The following is a 25,319-nucleotide window of genomic DNA, read 5'->3' on the forward strand; positions in this document are numbered from 1 at the left end:
ATGTACATCAGCTTGTCTTTGTTTGATCCTCCCTGGAAGGTCCTCACAGACATACCCAAAGATGTGACTTTGAATCTCTGGGTTGTTTTATAATCTCATTAAGCTGATAATCAAATTAACCATCAGGGATGTCTTCCCATTGAGCTTGACCATGTAGCCATTTCTCTCTACAGTTTTACTCTGGAAAGGAGCGGTTTGCATTAATTGAGCCCAAATTTCTAAGCCTTTGTCAGTCTTGGGAATGCGTCACTCCTCCAAGGTGAGTCACTTTCGCCTTGATCCTCATTGCTTCTTCCACCTCCCCCAGCATTTTCTCTTCCTCCAGGACTACCACTCATAATCTCTCCCCAAAGGAAATATAAGAAATATTAGGCTCCTTCTCCCCAATGTAGAAGTGGAGAAAAGGCAGGTGAAAGCTAGTGTCAGTGGGGATCAGTAATCGCTTTCCTAAAGGGAATCTTTTAAACAAGCATTTTGTTTTGCATATAAATATCACTAACACCATTTTTGGACATTTAGATAAATTTCCATCATATGTCCTTATAGAAATGGTGCAACATGCAGAGTTTCTCCCTCCCCACTCTCTTGTTATTTTAGTAGTCTAGGGATGGTACAAGGGCAAGGTCTGGCAATATCCAGAGAATCATAGAACACTAACATTTACAGGACAAAGGAAATCTTGCAGGGAGACCATTTTTACTTACTGCCTGGTCTTGAATAAGAGCAATAGCAGTAAGCTTACAGGACCCAATGAGGAGTATCCAGCAACTACAAGTCCATGCTACCAGCTCCAAGCAAATGAGAGCACCTCTGACAGGCCTAAGAAACAGTGGTGAATATTTCTTTTCAAACATGGCAACCACCTTCGCACTAATAGAATTCTTTTCTACAGGAGAGAAACTGGCCATAATGTTCACTTTTGGAAAAGCTGGCTTTTCAATTTATATTAATGTAGAATATTGAATCTCTGATGAAGTTGATGTTGCTGAGAGATGCTATCAATATCATCCTAAAGACCATAGACCAGTCCAAGCACAGTGAGATACTGTCTTAAATCATAAGAAAAGAAATATACAGAGATACTATTTACCCTTGAAATTTCTCTGAGAAAAAAATAAGAAGTCATTTGTATTGAAGGATTGTAATACATCTTTTATTGACATCTTAGAAACAACTAAATGGTTTCCTTGCATGGACTTGGACACATGTTTGCACACATCCTCTGCTTGAGATAGGACAGAGCACTGCAGAGAACCAGGGGAGGCAGCATGGGCTACATCTGAAGCACCAACACACACAAAGCAGGAAGGTCACTTTCATCCTGCATGGACAAGGTACCACTTACTGACAAAGTTCTAAGAGAATTGATAGTAGTTTGTGTCTTTAAAAAAAAGGGGGGGGGCTTTGGAATATCTAGAAACCAAACCAAAGTTCTAGACTTTAAACTTCGGGCTCACTTTCTAAATTATATTTAGAAACAATCTAAACACTTAAGTGGATATATTATGGAAAATGTAGTTAGAAGCTAACTTATAAAGTGACTAGATTTCCAAAGGGATATGATAACCCCTGACTAGGAAGCATGTATGAATCTAAAATAATTTTTGAAAAGCATTTCTGTGAAGTTCATTGACATGGACAAGAATACTTCTATAAGCATGACCAGTGGTGCAGTAGTTTCAGTAATTTGGTCATTACGTTAGCTTAGGACAGTCTAATTGACTAATACATCACCAGGAAGTGATGAGATAAGATGCTGTCCTGATGGCTACCTAGAGAAGGCTGATGAAAAGGTCACAACTGGCTGACACTAGCATGAAAATAGCTGATCTTATATTTTTGTGCAATGGTCCAACTACTCTGAATGAGCAATTTATCATTTGATGCTTCACCTAAGCTAACTAATATGAATGTGCCGAAGTCACTACTCAGGATAAATTAGGCTTCCAAATCTTAGCTAAAGGCTTACAAAATTCTTTTCTGGAATGTCTTTTTATCCTCACAGCAAGAGTCTACTAGCAGAGGCTAGTTTTAATTGACACAAATCATAGCTTAAAATGATTAGAAATGTGTAGGGGTGTGTGTGTGTGTGTGTTTGTGTGTGTGTGTGTGTGTGTGTTGAGCAGGGTCTTCTCTATGATTCTTTAATGCATTCAGAGTTGTTTTTTTGCCTATGATCATATCTGCTTAGGGAGAACTACTAGGCAGTTCTGAAAGACATGTGGGTTTCCCACACTAAATCAAGTCCCTGAGCCCTGATTTTCATGCTCTATGTGCTCTTTCCAAGATGTGTCCTTTTCTGCAAAGTACAAGACCTTTAATACTCCTGTTTGTGTGGATTTTCTAAGAATTCTGAAGGCTACATCTCCAATTCACTTTGTCCTTTAAGGCAAATTTCCACCACATACAGCACTTCTTAAGAGCGTTGGTGAGCAACCAGGGCAGTGTTGCTGTCAGGACACATCAGGACATGTCTAGAGTCTTTCTGGTTGTTACAATTCGGATGTCAGAATGTCACCTACTGAGTAGAGCCAAGATGCTGCTGTTCATTACACAACGCCCAGGACATACCCCCCTTAGCAGTTGCCAGTCCCAAGTGTGAAAAGCGCCAAGATCCAGTAAGTGCTTTCCTGAAAGGAATAATTGTTTTAAAAAAATAAACATTTTTGTTTATAAATATTACTGAAAACATTTTGGAATATAAATGTAGATAAATTTCTATCACACAACCTTATAGAAATGATGTAAGATATAGAGCTTTTGTGGCAAATGCTTTATGTGACAAATGAGTTTTTAGGAATTAGTATTTATAGAATCACTGAGGGTCCCATAGAGACACTCCAATCTTTTAGCTAGGCTTGACTTTGTTTTGTATAGGACATTATTTGTTGCCTGATATTTTTGAGGCTTTCAGGATCTCAAGAAATAACTAAAGAGTAGCTACCTGTCATCTAACGATTTGTACCCATGGCCCACACAAAATCTGATGCTTCTATCTGCTGCATGATTTAATCCTTAGCACAGTTTTATAGACATCGTGAATACCATTGCACAACTGATGTAATGGAGGTCCAAAGTAGCATTGCTAATTTCCTGAAATTAAACATTTGAAAATAAAAACCCTAATCTGTCAGACCTGAAGTCTTGATTCCTCCTATGCATGTTGCCATCTGTGGGGATACCTGAGTTTCTGAACCAATGGACAAAAGCACCTCAGCCCACATAAAAAGGAAAAAGAAATGGGGGGAAAATGAGAACTCTAACTCCTTACTTACAATATAGCAACATTATGCCAAATGTGCTACATCTCTTCCTCTGTGGGTTTGTTCATACCTTGGAAGAATTACAGAGGTGATTTATATAAATCTTCTGTCACTTAGATAATTCGGGTAAAGAAGAAACCAGATTGCTCTCAATTTACTCCGATCATTCAATAGGAAATGATGATTTTTCACCCCATTAAATGTTCAGGCTTAAAAATCAAACCAGTTCCTGCTGTTTCCAGCTGGAAAGTCACATATTGTACTGTACTATTTAATCTGTATATGTTCTATGGTCATTTACCATTATGCCTATCCTAAATCTCCAAACTGTCTTAATGATAATCAGGAGACGTGTAAATGTCTGTTGGGTCAACTACATCACCTTTGAGCCCAGCTTAGTTAATGATGGGTTTGTTTATAAGGGAGTGTTCCACACTGTTTAACCTGGAGCCTGTGTGGTACCTCTGGTTTCATTTCTGGAGGAAAGCTCATCTCTGAATTACCAGCTACTGTGGCACACAGCACAGATCCGCATACTTGTGATATTTGGGGATTAACAGCACATCCAAGTTAGTAAGTGAACAGAATATATTAGTAGGAAATCTAAATGCCCTCCTTACATTTTTAATGATGGTCACAGCACAGTGAGAGGTGAGACCCATATGTCAAAACCTCTTCCATGAGAGAACACTTTGCTTCTCCTTCGCCATGTAGAACTGAAGTATTCACATACAGAAGTTAGGGGGTATTTTTGAGCTTTTCTGCTTTCCAGAAAAATAGGAAAACTTCATTTTCTTTTTAGGCACTTTATAGACTACAAATGATGTATTCTGAAAACAATCTCGTGCTTTAAATTCCTGTTTTCTGCTTTTCTGGTAGAAAATACCAACCATTAAACTTGTGCTGTTACCTTCCAGTTACAACGGTAACTGTGTTTCCTTTGGAGAATTTTTTTTTCTTCCTGTACCTTCAACTCCACAACCCAGTTATCCTGAGCTCTTTTGGTGTGCGAAACAGCAACACCCAGGGGTCTTCTCAGAAGTAGCCCTCTGAAATAACCCTTGGGTTTGTCTCAGAAGTGAAGTTGCACCTGTCACCATGTTTTCTGAAGCTGTCACACACCACGATTAGGATGAAGAGGTGCTGTGTGGCTGTGTTGTTCTAGATTTGGTTTCTTCCTTATTCTATAGACTAGGAATGGGGGAACTGATTCTAAGGGGTTCTAGGTCATGATTTCTTCAAAGTCAGAGAGCTGCTTCATCTGTTCAATCTGCATAGAATGCCTTCGAAGGAGTTTCTTTTTACTTCTCAAGTCAACTCTCTTTGGTGAACTTGGAGCAACGGGAACCATAGATTTTAAGCCACCAGCAAGTAGGGAAGCTGGTTTGCTACTGGTTCTGATATCTGGGATAGGTGGGTTTGAATTCACATTTAAAGGGGGAAGAAAACCAGGCCTCGTGTGAGCAATGCGGTCTAGTAAGAGAGTTCCCGAACCTCTTCTTTCTAAAAGATGAGGGGGCCTGCGACGCACTGAGCTGGGAGATGTGCTGGGTACAGCATCCAGGCACTCCCGAGAGCCATGGAAAAGGGACAAGTGTGAGCTGTTGAGCTTCTTTCTATCTAAAGGTCCTTTGCCTGACTCAACGGACATAGAGCTGGGTGGATCAGCCCCTGGCTGTACATCTAAATCATAGAGGTCATTTTCCAACAGCTTGAGAGATGCTGGATCTTTCAGAGCTGACGATCCTGGTGGACACATCCCACTCTTCTCTTGGTCAACAGGAAGTGTTCCTCTCCTGGTGAGGCGTGGGTGGGGAGCCTGACCTTTCTCGAAAGCTGCTTTCCAGGTAGCTGTTGCTGAGGTTGGAACTTTCAGAACTTGTTCCTGAACTGTGGGGAAGAGGGTGGAGTCTTTACTGTCAATGCTGTTGGCTCTGGAGAGGGGACCCCTTTTAGGGAAAGACAGGTCATTGATGCTCCTAATGACCTCATTATCTGTGCTTGTGCCATGGTTTTCATCCTGGTGTGTGGAGGCTGCCAGCACAGAAGGAGCAATCAAGCCCCAGGGTTCAGACTGGAGCCTCTTCAGCTGGGGCAAGCGGGCCCTTTTCAGGCTAGACACTTTCCTGGTGGGTGATCCAGGCTCATTAAGGGCCTTAGAAGTACTACAGCCACTTTGGTGTCCTGTTTGGAGGATGAAGAAGTCATCATCCTTTTCACTGGGTGGAGAACCCAAACCAGGAGCCTTCAGTTCAACGTCAGAAGGAGATGCACACAGAGGTGGTGACTGTCTGTCTTCCACTTTGGGCGACGGAGGGACATTGAGATACTGCTTGGTGGTTTTTGTGCCTGAAGATGATTTGTCTGTTGTTATAATAATCACTTCCTTACCTTTGGCCTTGCAGGCATCAAGGAGATGCTTCAGTGCATCCTTGTCATCTGCATTTATTGCATAAACCAGCGCGGAAGCCCCAGTGCGATCCTCAAGGCTGGGGTCTGCTCCATTCTCCAGAAGTAAGGACACCACTTCTTCCCCAGCTCTTCGGATGCAAGCATGGATGAGTGCCGTCTTGCCAGACTTATCCTGGATATTGGGGTCTGCCCTATTGTCCAACAGATACTTCACCATTTTAGACTTGCTAATGCTTTGCTGGTCCACATGTTTGGTAATGCATGCCACCATGAGAGCTGTTTCACCTTTGTCATTGCTTTCATTGATATACGCTCCCCCTTCCAAGAGGAGTCTGGTCAGCCGGAGCCTCCCTAACCATACAGCCTTTAAGAGGGAGTTTCCATCAGTCCTCAACTCAGTGTCATCACCCATCATTGTGGTTACAACTTAGGACTTCTGAGCCACAGGGGCAATCAGACCTAGCAAAGGAAGAAGAAGGGAAAGCATTACACACTCTACTGCCATTCTATGCAGGACAATTATTTCAAAGTCTAGGTACAATCATGTCCCATCCTGATCCCAAGCTGTGTTGCCTGAACTAAGTTATCTAATGCCTATGAATGAGTTTATTCATTTATAATGGGAAGTAGTAGTGACTTACATGCTAGAGTTATTCTAAAGATTTCTTCAGGTAGTGCATACAAAGCACCTGGCTAGGGGCTGCAGAGTTAGGAGCATTTGTTACTCCTGCAGAAGGTCTGGGTTTGAGTCCCAGAACCTACATGGTGGCTCACATTAATCCAGCTCTCCAGTTTCAGGGAACCCAGCATCTCCTGACCTCCGCGGGCACCAGGCGTAACCCTGGTACACATACATGCATGAAGGCAAAACATTCACACACATAAAATGAGTAAGTCTAAAAATGTGTGTGGAACAAACACACACACAAAGCCACCTGGCCATATGAAAAGCAATTAGCATAATGCAGAGCACACATTAACTATTTTTAAATTGCAAGATAAGGTTGTGTTGACTGCTCAGTTAACACCAATATAGAAATCTAAGTTCCTTTAGGAAATAGACATTCATATCTTTTGTCACTGTTGGATCCTCAGCACTTAGCAGTGATTCATACATAATGAGTAGGCCACTTTACAAATAATCATTAAAAAGCATTGTTATTGGTGCTCATCAGAATAGCTAGTAGAAAATACACCAACATGTTGATCCTTATTCTAGATAATAGGCCTCGGGAAGGATTAATTTTCTTTCTCTTTGTTGTGATCCTAAATTAAGATGTACCACTATGATTGTGAAGAGAAAGCAGTAATAAATATGTAAAATAAAATCAATAAGACCATTCTTCTCCAGGGTCTAGTCCTCACTTTCCCAGCAGATATCGGAACTCCCACTTGACTAATTCACAGTAACCTCCACAATGTCACATCCTTCCCTCTTGTTGAACTGATAAATGGCAGAGAACAGAGAACAGTATTGAACTTTGTTCACACGTATTGTGAAACAAAGTTCAAAACCAAAGTTTCCTCCATCAAAGTTTGCCACAGTCTAGCTTTCTGTCTTGTTCTCTTCATACGAGTTGTCTAGCCTTTGGACTCAGAACTTCCATACTGTGTGTTTGAGATTCATTAAGATACAAATAGGGAGGTATGGGAAAGCTGGCATGGATGTCCTGGCCAGACTATGGGTACCAATTACTGTGACACATGTCTGTAAGAATTACCTTTCCACATGGACACCCTGGGTTTCTAGCTCTCACTGAATGAATGGCCTGTTATTCTCCCTCATCTGATCTACAGCATTCTTCTCTTTCTATACTACTCAAAGCAATGGCTTCTCAGCTTTTATATTCTAGAGAATTGGTAGGCAAAGCTGTCTTGGCTGTAACTGAGAAATAGATGCTCATCCTTAAAAAAAATAATGCATAAAAATAAAACAAGGGACTGAGAGAGAGCTCAGATAGCCATGCAAGCATTAGGACCTGAATTCAATTCCGAGAGCCCATTTTAAAAGATGGGCATGGTAAAGAACACCTGCAATTCTAGAGATGGGGAGCTAACAGCAGAAAGCTCTCCGGGACCTGGTGGCCAGGCAGCCTAGACTAGTTGCTGAACTTCAGGTCCTAGTGAGAGACCTTGTCTCAAAAAATAAAAACATAGATGATTCCTTAGGAATAACACCCAAGGTTGATGGCCTCTCCACACTTGGGTGCGTGCGCGCACACACACACACACGCACGCACACACACACACACACACACACTCCATCACTATCACCATCACAGCCACACCATACCACATTAAGAGAAAGAGATTCATTCATTCATCCCAGCTCCTCCTGGAAGCACTTTTCTTTAAAAGTAACAGCAACAACGACCGATCTGTACCTTCCACCTTCGGTGCATTTCCCACTGCTTCAGATGCACTGTGCTAAAGGTTCTGAGTCTAACCTGCTGCAGTTGTGCTTATATGTATAAGGGTTTCTGAAAAATTGCTGTCACCCCAGTACATTGCACAACTGACATATTGACACCTCTTTATTTCTGTTCCTTCTTCATCCCCTTTCTTTCTAATATCCTATTGATCTTCATCTTCTCTCTGTGTACATGGCTTCCTCTTTCTCTCCTGCTATTATAATGATCTCCTTTAATGGTGTGCTACCTATGGTGGCTGTGTTAAAGTCTTGCATTGTTTAATATTCAATAGACTTCTTAGTCTCCAGGGATCCAAATCAGAGTTTACAAGCTTTAACTTAATGAAAGGGCATATCCAATGAAAACACTTCTCTTTATTCCATCATGGAAGCCTTTCTTCCTCTGACCCTAACTCACCCCCCCAGAATCATCTTCCTGCAATGCCAGCTCTTCTCACATTCTGCCTACCTTAAAATGTCAATGTTTCTTAAATATGCCCACTTTTCTCTCTCCTGGCACTGCTCTTGTTTCTAACTATAAGGACTCCCTGCTCTTCTTTAATTATTCATCATCCTCCAAACATCAGCTCAAATGTTCCTTCCTTTGTAATCAAGAGAAAAATCAATCAAGATCCAAGAGAGAAAGTTGAGCAAGTTACAGTGACTCATATCCAGACTATATAAAGAACTGCTCCAAATCACTTCCCCCAAAAGAGGATGCACAAATGATCCATGAGGTTTACATGCTCATCAAAGGTACTCAGTCTCATAAGTACTCAAGGAAAATCAAATCAAAGTACATGGTACCACTCAGTGTTAGACAGAACGACGACCAGAAAGGATGCAGGAAGTAAGAAACCATCAGGAACCTGCTGGAGTATAAATAGGCACCACTATACTAAGCTAAAGCCTACATTCTGATCCAGTCATCCCATCCCTAGACTGATACTTGTAGTAAACTGTAAAGCATGGCTGCAAAACCTCCTGTCCTAGTGTATGAATGAAGATTTGACCAATAAAATAGACAAAATAGCACTATCACTTTTTAGCAAAGCCTTCACAGGCCTTGTAACATCTAAATTTTCCATTTTGGAATCTACCTTCTTAATGAGGAAGACTGGGATATCCCACTAGAAAGGTCAGGTGTTACATAAGATAACTTCCTGGATGTAGGTGAGACTGTTTCACCTGTCTGGTCCCAGTCAGCTCCCAGATGATTGTAACTGACTGAGTGAGCCCACCTATAAGCTGAAAAACGAGTTGGAGAGAGAATTTCCCTCTCTCTTCTGAATGTTTTGGCCTTTGAAGAACAAGAAACAACACTCTAGAAGACTAAGTTAGTGTGTTTTTGTCTCTGGTTATGTGATCTAAAATTTCTGCTATTTATAATCAAGTAAGTTCTGAATAAAGTATCAGTGTTATTTGTTTATGTATTCATTTATTCATCATCAAACATAGTCAGATATGAAGATAGAGATATATGGAATGCAGATATCTAAAATCTAAAAGAAAGGTAATAAGTTTTTTATGGTATGCCTTCCATGTACCAAAAATGTGCTGAACAATGACAATGTCTCTTTGCACTGTCACTTAATCCTTATAATGAGAGAAGGATAGTGATATTATCTGGTTCTTAAATTAAAATTTAAACTGGGCATCAGGGAGAGAAAGTCACTTATCTAAAAACTTCCAAAGTGGTACATTGTAGAGTTAGAATTCAAATCCAGCAGTCTTACCTCAAAGTCCATGTTCTTAACCTCTATATGAAATAATTGTAGTTTGGTGTAGTATATCGCAGAATTGAAGACAAGCATACAGCAGGATGAGATGAGTACCAGGAAGGACTAAAGGTGCAGGTTAGGAAAGGAGTCATAATGATTGCACAATTGGGTTAGCCCTTAAAAATGGGACGAAAGTGTCCCGAATCAAAGTATTGAAGGCATTATACTTAGGGTTATAAAGAAAACTGTAGCATATCACAGAAATCTAGAGAGTCTTGTGGTATGGGGTCAGGGATGAAGAGTATAGGCATTGGTGGAGTCAGCTAACTAGTGGGACAAGCAGCATCCTTTAGACTGTTGTCCTAAAGGTAGATGCTAGTGTGCAGAAATGTCAAATAGTGGACAGCTGTAAATGAAAGGGTGCCATAATCATTGACGAGAGGATAAGAATGGGCTGGAAGGCTGGGCAGGGCTCCCACAGTACAGATGCTGAGTAAAGCTAGAGAGAACGTAGAAAGGCGGATCTGACCAGTGATACATTTGATGCATGAATCAACAACTGCCTAGCTTCCTTTCACTTGAGATGAGTCCTCTACTGTGTCCCATGAAGTAAACGCTAGGAACACCTAATGCTGGGAAGACCTGGGATCTTTACCGGGGGTCTCTAAGCTTGCATTTCTCAGTGAAAACAGCTGACACTTTCTCTGAATTTTGAAATGCTATCATTTTGGCCACTCTAAATGTTATTCTTTTATTTTTAAAACCTCACCTGGTGCCTGGGTCACTAAAACACATGCCTTGGAAGCATGAGGATCTGAGTTTGAGATCCAGAACTCCTGTGAAAAAGCCACGTGTGGCAGAACACACTTGGAAAACCAGCATTGGAGAGGCAGAGACAGGAAGATCCCTGATGCTCCCTCGACATCCAGGTTAGTCTACATGGTGAATTCCAGGTCAATGAAGTTGTCTCAAAAATAAAAATACATAGCTAGGTGGTGGTGATGCACGTCTTTAATCCCAGCACTCGGGAGGCAGAGGCATGTGGATCTCTATGAGTTCGAGGCCAGCCTGGCCTACAAGAGCTAGTTCCAGGACAGGCTCCAAAGCTACCAAGAAACCTTGTCTTGAAAAAAAAATGTATTTTTTCAAAGAATTAAAGATGAAATATAATCATATCATAACCTCAAAGAAAATAGTTTTCTTGTGTTTCAGAGAAAAAAGTAAACTTAAATATGAGCAGTATCTCCCTGCCGCCTTTCTTCCCATGCTCTTGTCATGCCCTCGACACCTGCATCTCGATGATCCTGAAGCTTTAACTTACTTAACATTAGAGCTATGATGATTACTATCATGACTTCCAGTGCACCAGGGCTGTGAAACAGATGCTGAAGACTAAAGACCATCAATATCCAAAAGTTAAATCATGCCTCCTGCAAAAGTTAAATCATGTACTGCTTGACTCGCATGACAGGGGGAGGGTATGCTACGTCTTTGTCCTGAAGTTCTATTATTTTCTTATTTATAAAGCCTCTTTTAGCTCTGAGTGGCCATCTAGCTCAATCTTCCGGACTTAAAAATATGGAGCAAAAATGACGGACTTTGAGCCTGCTCCTCTTTGAGCCTAGAATCACTCATTATCACATCTTTCCGAGTCTTCGGCCTGAGTTTTTCACAGACTAAGTCCACACGTTATAGTCTTGAGCATCGTGAACTCAGACTAAGTCCACACGTTATAGTCTTGAGCATCATGTGTCCTACAGCCATATGCTGTTGGACTGGCAGGACACTTTAAATGTTTTTAGATATGTTTATTTTATTTCTTGAGTATGAATGTTTTGCTTGAATGTGTGTCTGTGTACCATGCACTTGCCAAGTACACAAGGAGGTCAGAAGAGGGTTGTAATGACTGTGAGCTGACATGTACATTCTGAGAGTAGAACCCAGGTCCTCTGGAAGAGCAAGTGTTCTTAACTGCTCAGCCATCTCTCCAGTCCCTGGCATGATATACTATTGCATTTGAATATATTAAGGAGGATTAGTCATTGTTCAGCATGACAAGGCCCTGCCATACTCTATAGTATTACAACTAGCCTTATTCATACATTCGTTAACTTATCTGGGTTAAACGGGGACAGGGGTTTGCATATAAAAGCAAAAGGTCATAATGCCACAGTTTTATCCTTTCTCTCACATCCTATTGCTGACCTCTTCAAAATTGTCAGAAGTATCAAATAAAACAATACACGTAAAGGCTTTTGTTGCTGTTGCTAGCTTTAAGGTGCATATGGTCATATGCATATGGTCAAGTGAGCCATCACAAATTATGTAACTAGCAACCACTCCGGTAAAGATGCAGTGTCATAATGTCATTCCCTTGGTGGTTCCTTTCTTTGGTCACAGATCCAACAAATTTTCAGTTATCTTTCCTCATTCATCATACAAGTAAACATTTCAGTGATCTGAACTGAGTGATTATGCAAAAGAGAAAGATCAGTAAATATTTTATGTCTTCAAAATTATTTGTGCCTTACCCCAAAGATTTAGGCATATATTGTTCTTTCTGACCCAGAGCAGACTTCTAGGACTTTCTAAGATATAGTTTATATTCATTTGCTTCTGGCTATAGTTCATTTTTTTACTCCTAAACTTCTTCAACTACTACTGAATATAAGCCTGGTATCTTGTGAATCTTTAAAGAGAATTTTAATTTCTTTGTGAACAAAATAGAATGTAGTTAATATGCACCTATTAAGTTGATCCAAAAGTGGTTTAGAAGTCATCTCTGCCACACATTAATACTATTTATCTAAATACTTTTAGTGCTGAAATTGCCAAATTCCAAATCCAAAGGAAATGACAGTCTATAGCAGGAGGTATTGCCAAATAAAGATGCAAGAGAACTGTTTAGAATTTCAGCTCTCTTGCTAGGTAGGTACCTAAAGAATTTGGAACACATGTTCCTTTGCCAAATGAATAGAAGAATCTCAGGTCCTACTACTTCACAATGTGGTAAGGATCAAATGATAGGCAGTATGTGAACGTCCTGTAAGATGTTCTGCTTTAAAAAGTTCCTGAAGAGTTATAAGCTTATCTCACATCTTTTCCACGAAGCCCTGCCCTGCTCTGAACCCAGGCCTACAGTGTGATAGTACTGTTCATATCTGCCTTGGAGCTTTTCCAACTACCTGCTGCCTCTTACTTTCACCAACCACAGTTAAAGTTTGAGGAACACACACACACACACACACACACACACACACACACACACACACTTTCTTATTATTGAATCTTTAGGCTAACCCTGTAGGCACTTGTTTTTTGTTTGTTTTTTTTTTAAGACAGTGTCTCATGTATCTCGGTGTGGCCTCAAATTCACAAGTAAAGGAAGATGACCTTAAACTTTTGATTCTCCTACCTTTTCCTCCAGAGTACTTAGATTGTGGCATGAAAACATTACACCTGGTTTTATTGACTGTGATGGTCTTACCCAAGGCTTTGAGCAGACATTCTACATCCTGAGCTACAGCTTGAAGTACATGCAGTAACGCATGCAGAATGTCCAAAGCCATAGTGCTACAATTTTGATCCCGTTCTGTCCCTCCAACTCCAAGCTCAGAGCTGTTTCACAGAGGGAACTCTGCTCAGACTTAGGGTTCCACTTCTGCAGGCTGGAGCAGAGTTTAATATTCAGTCAGTTTTAACAGTCCCTGTTTGTATAAACTTGGACAAGTTTCTTAGTCTCTCTTGCTTCAGTCTTTCTCATCTGAAAAATGGGGATAAAAATAGCATACAGATAGAGATATCGCGGTGTATAAAATGATACTCTCTATGTCGAGCATTTGGCATACGGTGTTGGCACACAGTGAGCGGTTTATAATGACAAGTACTTGAGAAAGTTTGGATACACACTCCAAAACTAAGAAGGCCACTTCGTTCAGCCGCAGCATTGGCGGAAGCTTGGAAGGGTTTCTTTGCACCCAGCCACTTCCTTTTGTAGTCACGGGAAGCAGTTAGAAGCCCATTAAAAATTGAACTCCACATTTGTGTTTGCGGTTTGAGAACCCTGTCTGGCTGAACCAAGGTAGTCACCGCCCACTGCGATAAGGTGCCAATCCGAGTCGCTCGCTCAAGGCTGCACTGGGCGGGGCGGCGGGGGGTGGGGATAGGGGGGCGCGAGTGGCCGGGGCTCTGTCCGAGGTGCTGAAACCCGGGGTGCGGCCGCGCCTGGTGTGTGGGCGTCCATCGCTGTCAGTGTCGTTGGGCACCTTTCTGAAGGCCAATATGGGGGAAGGATGGGGAGGGGGACCAAGTGAAGTCAGAGCAGTAAATGCCCATGCCATCATCTTTCAGAAATTCTCAGACACATATGCTCTACAATTTTGTGCACATTTTCAAAATCACATCTTCTCATGGCCCACTCATCACAGGTTCATGCAAAAACGTAAGACTTTGCTATGGCTTCAGTTCCTGTAAAAACCCAGACGCCTAAACGCCAGCCCCAATCTGCAATCATTTCCTACAAAAATCCCTGGCTCCTACGCATCTCATCCCCCCACGCGTTAATGCAAATGGATGTATATTTAAATTTATGTATATTTAAATATACATATTTAAATTAAATCCTTCCATTCCAGTCTCCCACAATTTCCTGTGATAAAAGCAGGCTCTCTCCTTCAGCCCCGCCTCCTGCCCTGGCTAAACAACACGGACTTAGTTCTGTGGAGCCTCTGGTCTCACCTGGGTGCCCAGTGGGAGAACCCTTGAGGTGCACTTACCCAGTGGGGATGCTTACCTGCTTTCCGAGCTAGGCTACCTTGGTGCAGGACTTGGACAGTGCCATCACTTCCACAGCTCCACTTCTTGCAGCTTCAGCTTGGCTGCCAGAGAGCTCTGCCTGTCTGAAGCAGGGCCAGAAGGTAGGCTATCCCTGTTCTTGTGGATGCCGTTGAATGCAGACTTACTCAGAACTTCTTCAAGGGCCATAAATGAAACCTCTGTGCCAATTATTCGAATCACTCTCTGCTCTTCCAAGTTGTGGCAGCCAAAGGGAGAGAGGCATTTAATAAGAAAAAGAAGTATTAAAGAAACGTGAGAACCCTTCCCCAGCTTGGAGCTGCTGTCTGCAGATCTCCTGCACAGCCCAGTCCCGCAGCTTGGCTTCTGCTGGCTCTACTGTCTCTACTGGCTGACAAGCCACTGCTGCCCGCTGGCGCCCGAGAGAATGGCTCTCCAACAGCAAATGGAGAAGGCTGTGTGGGTGGGTGTGAGCGAGGAAGCTGTAAGGAGGGAGGGGCAGCGGGGGGGGGGGATAGGGAGGTGCTTACCTGCCGCTATGGGAAAAGGATGCGATGCCCCGCCCCCTTGTCCCCAGCTTTGGGAGGGATCAGACTTACTCAACAACTTGGCAGGAGCTTTAGAACCTCTGGTGGACATTTGTGTCCAGACCTTATGGTCTGGAGATTTGAAAAGATCTTCTTTGGTCTTCCTGTGGCTCTGCCTGCCTCAGATTTTCTTGATAAATTCCTTGTAGTCTCAGGATGGCAGTACGCAATGAGGAGAGGAGAGAGAATTTGATTATTTGTGGTGATTCCCACGTGCATAACTCTGATTCCATCAACTCCATCCTTTAACCCACCTCCTCCCTACTCCCATGACTTCCCAAGGAGTCATCACTAACAATATTTGTCTTTTAACTAAATTAATTTGTGGCTACTGCATATCATTCAAAGCAGGGTGCTATATCTGGAAAGTGAGTGCCTCCTTCTGCCCAGCCCTGTAGCACCCTCCTCCCACTAGTCAGCTTCCAGAGGTAAGCTGAATTTTCTGCTAAATATACACATACACATAGCATCTGTTTATCCTACCCCAAAACGTCCTACTTCTTCAGTCAATTTTAGTCATTTCTATGTTTCTTGAAAATTATCTATCTCATTTTTATATCCAATGTTCCAGCACGAAGTTTCAAAATGTGGCCTGCCAAATCTCTCCAATATATTTTCACTGATTATTTGGAAAATTCACACAATGTACTCTGATCACACTCATTTACCAGACCCATTCCCTCCCCCACCCCTAATACCATCTCAAAAAAAAAAAAAAAGAAGAGAAGGAAGAAAAAAAGAAAAAATACACCTGTTCTAAGGAACTCCTTTTTGCATTCTGAATACTCTCTGGTGGCATTTTCTACTACCCTCTCTTTTATTCATTCCATTTTTTAGCTTTTTATTCATTTTATATACAACCACATTCCTCCCTTCCTCCCCTCCTCCTGCACTACCCCTCAGCTCACCCATCCCCATCCATTCCTCAGAAAGAGCCTCCCATGGGGAGTCAACAAAGCCTGTCACATTAAGCTGAGGTAGAGTTAATCCGCTCCCCCATTGCATCAAGGCTGAGCAAGGCATCCACCATAGGGAATGGGCTCCCAAAAGCCAGCTCACGCACCAGGGATAGATCTTGTTTCTGTGATGGCACACACCTTTAATCCCAGCACTTGGGAGGCAAAGGCAGATGGATCTCTGTGAGTTTGAGGTCAGACTGGACAGCAAGAAGGTGAGATCCAGGACAATAAAAACTACACAGAGAAACCCTATCTCAAAAAGCCAAAAATCAAAATAAAAGTAAAAGATAGAGTAAAAAAAAAAGAATCCATGTAACAATAAAAAAACACATAGAAAGTCTGGATACTGTATGTTATTGTGTTGTCTTTGAATTGTTTGACTGTTGAGGAAGGAACAACAACTACTAACAGATGCTTGATTATAAATGCTACTGAATTAATCCAACCTATATATTTTTTAAATGCCTTGACTTCAAAATTTAAGTCAAAAGATATGTTACTATAGAGAAAGGTATTGCTTTTGTTTCTACAGGAAATGAGAGGTTGTGGATTGATTCTGGATTAAGAAAAATAAGGTTTGATCATGGAAGACCCCCTGACAAATCTCCAATGGGAAACACATGGCCAAGATGTTTCAATGTTTCAGAGGAGCTCTGTTGGAGTTTCCTCTGAGTTCTATATACGGAACAGCCTCAAGACTGCTGGCTGAGATGATTCAGCCTGAAAGAATACTCCAGTCAGGAGTTGACTATAATCCTAAATTTTCTTTGGGTTTTCATAAGATTATCAGTGCCTCCAGTCAACAGGAAGTAGTCTAGAAAACCACACCCACAGTCCCCAAAACAAATTATGGATGTTTGTTTTTGTTTAGAATGTTGGTTACAAGTTGTTATGGATAATGATCAGGAAAAAAGTTAAACCAAGTGATGTAGGTGGGCCTTCTGTCTATGTTTTATTTTCATTGGTTAATAAAGAGACTGCCTTGTCCCTTTGATAGGACAAAAAATTAGGTAGGCAGAGAAACAGAACAGAATGCTGGGAAGAGGGCAATGAGGCAGACACCATGGAGCCAGCTACCAGGTCAGACATGCTGAATCTTTCCCAGTAAGCCACCACCTAGTGGTGCTACATAGATGATTAGAAATGGGTTAATCAAGATGTGAGAGTTAGCCAGTAACTAACTCTCTAGAGATAATAGGCCAGGCAGTGTTTAAATGAATACAATTTGTGTGTTGCTATTTCCGGGGCTAAACTAGCCGTGCAGGAGCCAGGTGGGATGAAAAGCAGGCCTGCTTGCAGCTCCTCACTACAACCAAGGAGATTAGATTCAGAGTTCTAGTTTTGAAAAGAAAAAAAAAAGGAATTTCTGTGGGATAATGTTCTTGTACTCTGTAAAGATTTGTTACTGTATTGGTTTAATAAAGTGCTGATTGGCCAGTAGCCAGATGAGAAGGTTAGGCAAGGCAACCAGACTAGGAGTGTAGTGAGGGAGCTGCAGGCAGACCTGCTTTTCATCCTGCCTGGCTCCCATACAGCTAGCTTAACCCCAGAAGTAATAACACGTAAGTTGTATTCATTTAAACACTGCCTGGCCCATTATATCTAGAGAGTTAGTTACTGGCTAACTCTCACATCTTGATTAACCCATTTCTAATAATCTGTGTATCACCACGAGGTGGTGGCTTACCAGGAAAGATTCAGCATGTCTGACCTGGTAGCTGGCTCCATGGTGTCTGCCTCATTGCCCTCTTCCCAGCATTCTGTTCTGTTTACTTCGCCTCCCTAATTTTCTGTCCTATCAGAGGGCCAAGGCAGTCTCTTTATTAACCAATGAAAATAACACATAACAGAAGACCCACCTATATCATTTCCCCTTTTTCTATTTAAACAAAAAAGAAAGGCTTTCACTTTAGCATAGTAAAATTATATATAACAAAACAGTTATCAAGTAAGAATTACAGTTACAATACTTATATCCATTTTATCTTTATAATAATAATGGAAAACTATAACTATAACTAACCATTCTTCAACTCCATCAAAGACTCCAGAAGGATATAATATTACCTAAGAAGCAACTTCCAAAACTCTAGAAATGACAGAGACATCTCACTTTCTGGACAGTCACCCAAAGTTCCTCTATAATGTTGGGGCATCCATCTTCACCCTACAGGCCCATAGTATCAAGAGACATTTCCATGAAGCAGGAAATTTCAAACGCAGTTCAGTCACTATCTGCTGTGTCCTGCAGAATGTCTCAAAGACTCTTTCATGAATCAGGAACCCCGAAAGATCATCTCACCTTTGGGCAAGTTCAGTAGTCCTCTCTCTGCGGGTTCTCTGTGTCCAGTTTATACAACAGTCCAGTCAAGAGCAGTTTCTTGCCCAAATGGCTAACCAACTCCATAAGGAGCCTCTTCAATGCCCATCTTCTTCTTGAAGTAGCTGGTGCTGCCAGGAGTAGACGTGTCTCATTGTCATGAGCATTCCTAAGTTATTAAAACATTAAATGCCATGTTCTGTAGTCTTTGAAAGATATGAAGAATGACTATCTGAAATATATCTATGCACATGTAGAAAATCAAACTAACATTACTACAAGCTTGACTATTATCGATGATTATCCATTAACAACCTATATTTTTAATTATACATTGCATTTTTAAATGAATTACACAATCACAATACCTCAATCAAGATCAAAAATATATATACATATAACAAAATTGACCTTAAGATCCATACCAATGCAAATTATTCATATCTATATCATATCCCCCTTTAAATGTAAAAGAACATTTATAAACAATATCTGGGAATATGGACGTAGTTATTTCTCTCCAAACTTTTCTGTGGGACATGCTGGTTGTAGGGTACCGGGTGAGACAGATACCCAAACAAGCCGGTCATCATGTTACAGATGGTGCCCACATATGGTGCCCACATGGATAACTGAATACACAGAAAGCTTGAGAAAGCTTGGGAATCAATAAAGCATGTTTTCTTGGTAGCAGCAATTTCTCGGGTCTGCTCTGCTGGCTAGAGGCAAGCAAGTGCTCTCATCTAAGAGAGGCTTCCTGACTCAGCTTTAGCTGCAAAACCCTGCAGCTCTTTTAAGAGGTCCTGCCACGAAACACTTAAATGGTGTTGACGAAAAGCTGAATGCATGCTTTTCGGCTGTCACCTGTAGCAGGAAAAAAAGGTGTGCTGTTTTAAAATGCTGGCTTTCTGGGCCGTCCTGCCAGGGCAAACTCTGACTCTTTCAGGCAGGCAGTCAGACTGAGTGTGGTCTGTGAGCAGAATGCTGCAGCTTGCTTGCTGGCAGGGACCTTGAACTGCCACAGAGTTGTGGTAATAAAAATGACTCCAGCAGTACCTCTGCCAGGAGGCTGGAAAGCTAAGGAATGGGCTGGGTCTAATTGTCAAAGCCACGGCTTTAGTCCTACCCATTAAAGACTCATGTGGTCAGAAAAAGAGAGATATACAGTAAAGAGAGATTCAGAGACAAAGAAAACCTCTAAATATTTTACAGTGTGTTAAAAATATATGCAGGCTAAAAGTTAAAGTTCTTAAAGTAAAAAAGGAAGAAAGAAAATAGTTGGGTGTGGTGGTACACACCTTTAATCCCAGTGCCTGGGAGGCAGAGGTAGATTGACCTTTGTGACTTCAAGGTGTGGTAGCACACACCTTTAATCCCAATGCCTTGGAGGCAGAGACAGACAGATCTCTGTGAGTTTAAGGTGTGGTAGCAAACACCTTTAGTTCCAGCACTGGGGAGGCAGAGACAGAAGGATCTCTGTGAGTTCAAGGACAGCCTGTTCTACACAGTTATTCCAGGACAAAGATATACAGAGAACCTGTCTCTAAAAGAAAAAGTAAAAATATAAGAAATAGAGGTTAAAAATAAAGCCACATAAAGATGGAAAATACACAGAGAATCCTGATATTGTATGTTATTAGGCTCTCTTTGAATTGTTTGAGTGCTGAGGAAGGAGCAACAGTTGCTAAAAGACTTTGTTTATAAATGCTGCTGAACTAACCCAAGATAGGTATTTTGAAAATACCTTGGCTTCAAAACTGAAGTCAAAAGGTATGTTACTTTGGAGAAGAGATTTTGCTTCTTTTTTTCCACAGAAAATGAGAGGCTGTGGATTCATTCTGAGTTAAGAAAAATCAGGTTCGATAAAGGAAGACCACCTGAGAAATCTCCGATAGAAACAGATGGCCCAGATGACAGAGTTCTTCATTCAGAACAGGTCCAAGACTGCTGCCTGAGATGATTGAGACTTACAGGATACTCTAATCAGGACTTGATTATAACTCTAAATTTTCTTTAGTTCCCCATAAGATTATCAGCACCCCCAACCAGCAGGAAGTAGCCTGAAATACTACACCCACATTCCCAACAAATGGACTATGGGTATTTTCCTTTGTTTAAAAAAAAAGAGGGAAATGGTGCAGGAGAATTGTCTGTATTCTGACAATCATGTATTTTAATAAAACACTGATTGGCCAGGCAGAAAGTATAGGTGGGTCAACCAGACAGGAAGTAGAGGCAGGGCAATGAGAACAGGAATATTCTGGGAAGCAGGAAGCTCCCTCTGCCATTCCTGCCCAGATCACCAAAGAGGCAACATGTGAGCTGTCACACTGAGAAAGGTACTGAGCCATGTGACTAATGTAGATAAAGATAATGGGGCAATATGTGTTATAAGAGCTAATAAGTAGCCAGAGCTAAGGGCCAATCAGTTTATAATCTTATGGAGTCCTGTGTGTAATTTCCTTTGGGGCTTGCGGGCTGTGGGGTACCGGGCAGGACAGAAACTCCAAAAAGCCAGCCCACATGCTACATAGGAGAATTCTGGAAAGAGGAAAGACAAAGTCTGCAATCACCAGTCAGATGCAGAAAAAGCAAGATGAGAATACCTCACCGAGTAAGGTACCAAGCCACGTGATTAAATATAGATAAGAAATATGGGTTAAATTAAGTTGCAAGAGCTAGTTAATAACAAGCCTGAGCTATCAGACCAACCAGTTTATAGTTGATATAATCCTCTGTGTATTTTGTTGGGACCAAATGACTGCAGGAAGGGCAGGACAGAAAATTCCATCTACAGGTTTCCACTGCCAGGAGTCCCTCAAACAGACCAAGCTACACAACGGTTGCTCACATGCAGGGGGCCATGCAGGCTACCCAGCTGTCCACATTTACTAGAGGGCTATCAATTTTTACTGATCTTTTTAAAATATATAAATACCATTTCCTACTGTGCCTTTATTAGTTGGTGGTTCCATAGTACCTTCTCTAGAAGTTTCATCCAGTCCCTATGATACTATGTGCTATAATATCCAAACTCTACTTGACCATGCTTGTTTCTTTATGCAAGCATACTGTTGCATTCTAATGGTTTACTTATGTGAAAATAGTTTTTTTTCCATCCCTACTAATAAAATTGATGTGTTTTTAGGGATAGTTGATCTCTAATTGAACTTTAATAGGGGATTGTATTAATCTAACCCATTAATTTTCCTGACATTCCAGTTTTTCCCTCAGAAATATTTAAATTATTACCCAGCTTATCTATTTATTTATCTTAGATGACCCTCAAAAACCATCTGTGCTTTGTGGATTTTAAAAGGAAAGATTTTCTTTTTACTATCTTTTGGAAAGCATTGATGACTGCTGGAACATTCTTTTTTTTCTCTCATTGAGTCAGTTTTGAGTGTGTGTTTGCTTGGAAAGACAGACAATTTCTCTCATATTTAAATTGTGGTTTTCCACTTACAAATTGTTCTCTCAGAATTGCTCATCGTTGAGCCAGATCTTTGGCCCCATTTTATCACTAATGTCATATTCTCACTCATTATCTTTGCCATTTATAACCAGTATTATTTTGCTATACTTGAGTTGTATGACTCACATAATTTTCTTTTTATAGTTGACTTATATGGCCATTTCAAAATATTTAATGAGCATTTTCAATGTCTCAAAGGAAATGTTGCATTTATGTTATATGTTCAAATATATCCTTTACATCTTTGCTTTGCGCTATGAGGAAGTACATTCTGTTGGATGAGAACACAGATCATGGAGACAAACAGCCTATATTTGAATCCCAGTTCTGTCCCTCTCAGGTGAAAGAAACACTGAACTCATTCTTCGTGCCCCAACTTCCCATGGTGTAAAATGGTAAATTACTAGATCTGTTTATGTGTTAACTATGTCTGTTAGTATTAACCTATTAATACTAATCTATTAATATTTTTAGAATAAGCTGCTATAGTATCCCTGGATATTTGAAAGATTTTTTTTTTTTTTGCAAAAGCAAAGTTCATTGAATCTGGGTCGTATGACCTCATTTGCCCTCTTAAGTGTGCTCAGATTCAGCTGTGAACAAGACATATTGTCTGCTTTTGCAGATGGGATCTACTAAAGACTCATCTTTCTTTCTCTCTCTCTCTCATCACCCATGTGTATGTATGTGTGTTTTCTTCTATTCTATGCCACCAATGTCATATGTGACAGTATGGAGCAAAGGTTCTCAAACTACTCCAAATCTTCTTATCAGTGAATAACACAGCCACTTTCTTACTCATGAACCCTTTGTACTGGACCCTCTTGATCGATTACAATAATGATAACAATGTTTTAAAGTTAATAAAAGCAATGAAATTTTAATAATTATATTTCTGCCGCCCTCTAACCAAAGATGTTAGACCACTATGTCTGTCCATTTTGTTTCCCCCCCCCCCTGTGTGCTATTTGAGCCCTACAGATTGTTGCTATAATGTGTTGTACCTGCTTTCTACTATCAGTTTTATATTTTCAGTTCTTATGAAGACACTTTGACTTTTCTGCAGGATGAAAGTTCTAGATCTCATTTCACTCTTTCCATGTGACTTGCTCCTTTCCCCAGCACCATTTGTTGCATCAGTTTTTCAATGTGCAATTTTAACTCCTTTGTCATAGATTAGGTACCTGTGGCCATGTTTATTTATGATCCCCCATTCTATTCCACTGTCATATGTGTCTGGTTTTGTGCCACGATGTGTGCTGTGACTCTGCAGTATGATTGACAAGTAGGTTTTGTGATGCCTGCACCACTACTCTTCCTATTTTCTTTGCTTTATCTATTTGAGATGTTTCACCATGAACCTTCAGATTGCTTTTTCTAACCCTGTGAAAGATGTCATTGGAGTTTTGATGGAGATTGTAATGACTCCATAGGTTCCTTTAAATGATAGAGCCATTTCACAATGGGAGTTCTACCAACCCATGAGCATGGAAAGTCTTTTGTCTTTTTTAGTTTCTTCCATGTCTCAATGATTTAGTTTTAGATATCATCCTTATGTAACCTTTTTACTTTTATTTGTGGAGTGTGTATAGAGGTCAGAGAATAACTGTCAGAAATTTGTTCTCTCATTCCACCATGGGGCTCTGGAGAATGAACTCTGGTTGTCAGGCTTGGCAGCAAGTTGTCCTACCCCCTGAGTCACCTCACTGCTCCTATTTCTTGATAATTTCAAGGGTGTTTCAAATAATATCATTTTCCTTACATCTTTCTTAGTAAGTTCATTATTGACATTTAAAAAGTTACTGACTTGGGATTTTTATAGATTGTAATTTTTATGAGTGTGAATGTTTGCCTGAATATATGCCATGTGCATGAAATGTCTCTGGGACCACTTTGGGAATGGAGTTACAAATGGAATGCGAGCCTCCATAAGGTAGCTGGGAATTGAATCTGGTTCTCTGAAAGAGCAACCAGCCATCTCTCCAGTGTGCTATTCATTTTAGATGTTGATTTTGTATCCTGATATTTTGCTCAAACTGTCTATTTAATCTATGATTTTTGTGATGGAATTTGTCAGGATTCTTTAAGTATAGAATAATGTTATCTACCCGCAGGGGTAATTTTACAGCATCCTCTCCTGTTTGTATCCTGTTTATTTCTCTTATTGTTCTAGCTAAGATTTTTGAGCACTATATTAAACAAGAAGGGAAAGAGTCAGAACTATTGTCTTGTTCTTGATTTTAGAGGAAATTGTCAGTTTTTCTCCTAGTCAGTACAATCCTGGTTATAGGTTTCTTGTGCCCAATCTTTATTATGTCAATGCATGTTTCCTTTAGTCTTGGTTTCCTCTGGACTTCTAATGTGAAGGAATAGTTAACTTTGCCAGAGACCTTTTCTGCATCTATTAAGATAGTTGTGCGATTTCTGTCTTTAGTCTGTTTATGTGTTGTACTACAGTTATTAATTTGTATGTATTCACTATTCCAGTATCCCTGGAAGGAAGCAATTTGTTTATGGTATATGAGTTCCTTAATGAGCTGCCATGAATTCTACTTTAAAAAAATATATCTATATTCATTGGGAAATAGAATTGCAATTTCCATTTTTTATTATGCCCTTATCCAGTTTGAGCATCAGTGTAACTCAAGCTTTTTAGTGAGTTTGGGAGAATCCCTTCTCTTTGTAGTCCATGAAACAATTAGAGGAATGTTATCAATAGCACTTCTTTAGGTTTGGTAGACTTTTTCAGTTGATCTATCTGGTTCTGGATTTTCCTTTTTTGGGAGACTTTTTGATAATATTTCAATGCTGTTTTCTGTTATGGATCTATTTAAGTTTAGACTCTCTTCATTTACTTTTGGTAGATTATATGCATCTAGAATCTATGTATTCTAGATTTTCTAGTTTATGAGAATATATATTTCTAAAGAATTGCCTACTAGCAATCTGGTTTCAATTGGAACGTGTTGTAACCTCCCTTTTCTCATCTCTAACTTTATCAATTTGAGTCTTCTCTTCCTTCCTTTTGGTTAGTTTGGCTAGGTGTTTGTCAATCTGCTTATATTTTCAAAGAAACAATTCATTGATAAATTGAATCTATATATTGTTGTTTGAGTCGCCGTTTCATTAATTTCTGGCCTGATATTTATCTTGCTATCTACTGCTTTGGACTTCTTTTGTCTTGTTGTTCTAAGACCTTGAGGAGTGTCATTAGGTTATTTGTTTGAGATATCACTGAATTTTAAAAAATAGTTATTTCTTCCTTACTTTAAAGGCTGTGTGTGTGTGTGTGTGTGTGTGTGTGTGTGAGAGAGAGAGAGAGAGAGAGAGAGAGAGAGAGAAGAGAGAGAGAGAGAGAGAGAGAGAGAGAGAGAGAGA

General features: G+C 40.5%; 1 protein-coding gene across 1 annotated transcript; it reads right to left on the reverse strand.

Moving 5' to 3' along the window:
• Nucleotides 1–934: 934 nt before the first annotated feature.
• Nucleotides 935–14,990, reverse strand: Ankrd34c (ankyrin repeat domain 34C). The gene is made up of 2 exons (XM_048452476.3): nucleotides 14,599–14,990; nucleotides 935–6,134 (listed from the first exon to the last, which is right to left on the reverse strand). Exon 2 carries the CDS (start codon nucleotides 6,088–6,090, stop codon nucleotides 4,486–4,488), a length of 1,605 nt encoding a protein of 534 aa, XP_048308433.3. The 5' UTR covers nucleotides 6,091–6,134; nucleotides 14,599–14,990; the 3' UTR covers nucleotides 935–4,485.
• Between the last annotated feature and the right edge of the window lie 10,329 nt (nucleotides 14,991–25,319).

The sequence above is a fragment of the Myodes glareolus genome, chromosome 4 (assembly GCF_982192425.1).
Source record: "Myodes glareolus chromosome 4, mMyoGla1.1, whole genome shotgun sequence".
Taxonomy (NCBI): Eukaryota; Metazoa; Chordata; class Mammalia; order Rodentia; family Cricetidae; genus Myodes; species Myodes glareolus.

Bases quoted from the DNA above. Each gene is read 5' to 3' on its own strand.
- Ankrd34c (XM_048452476.3), bottom strand. From the start codon at position 6,090: ATGATGGGTGATGACACTGAGTTGAGGACTGATGGAAACTCCCTCTTA.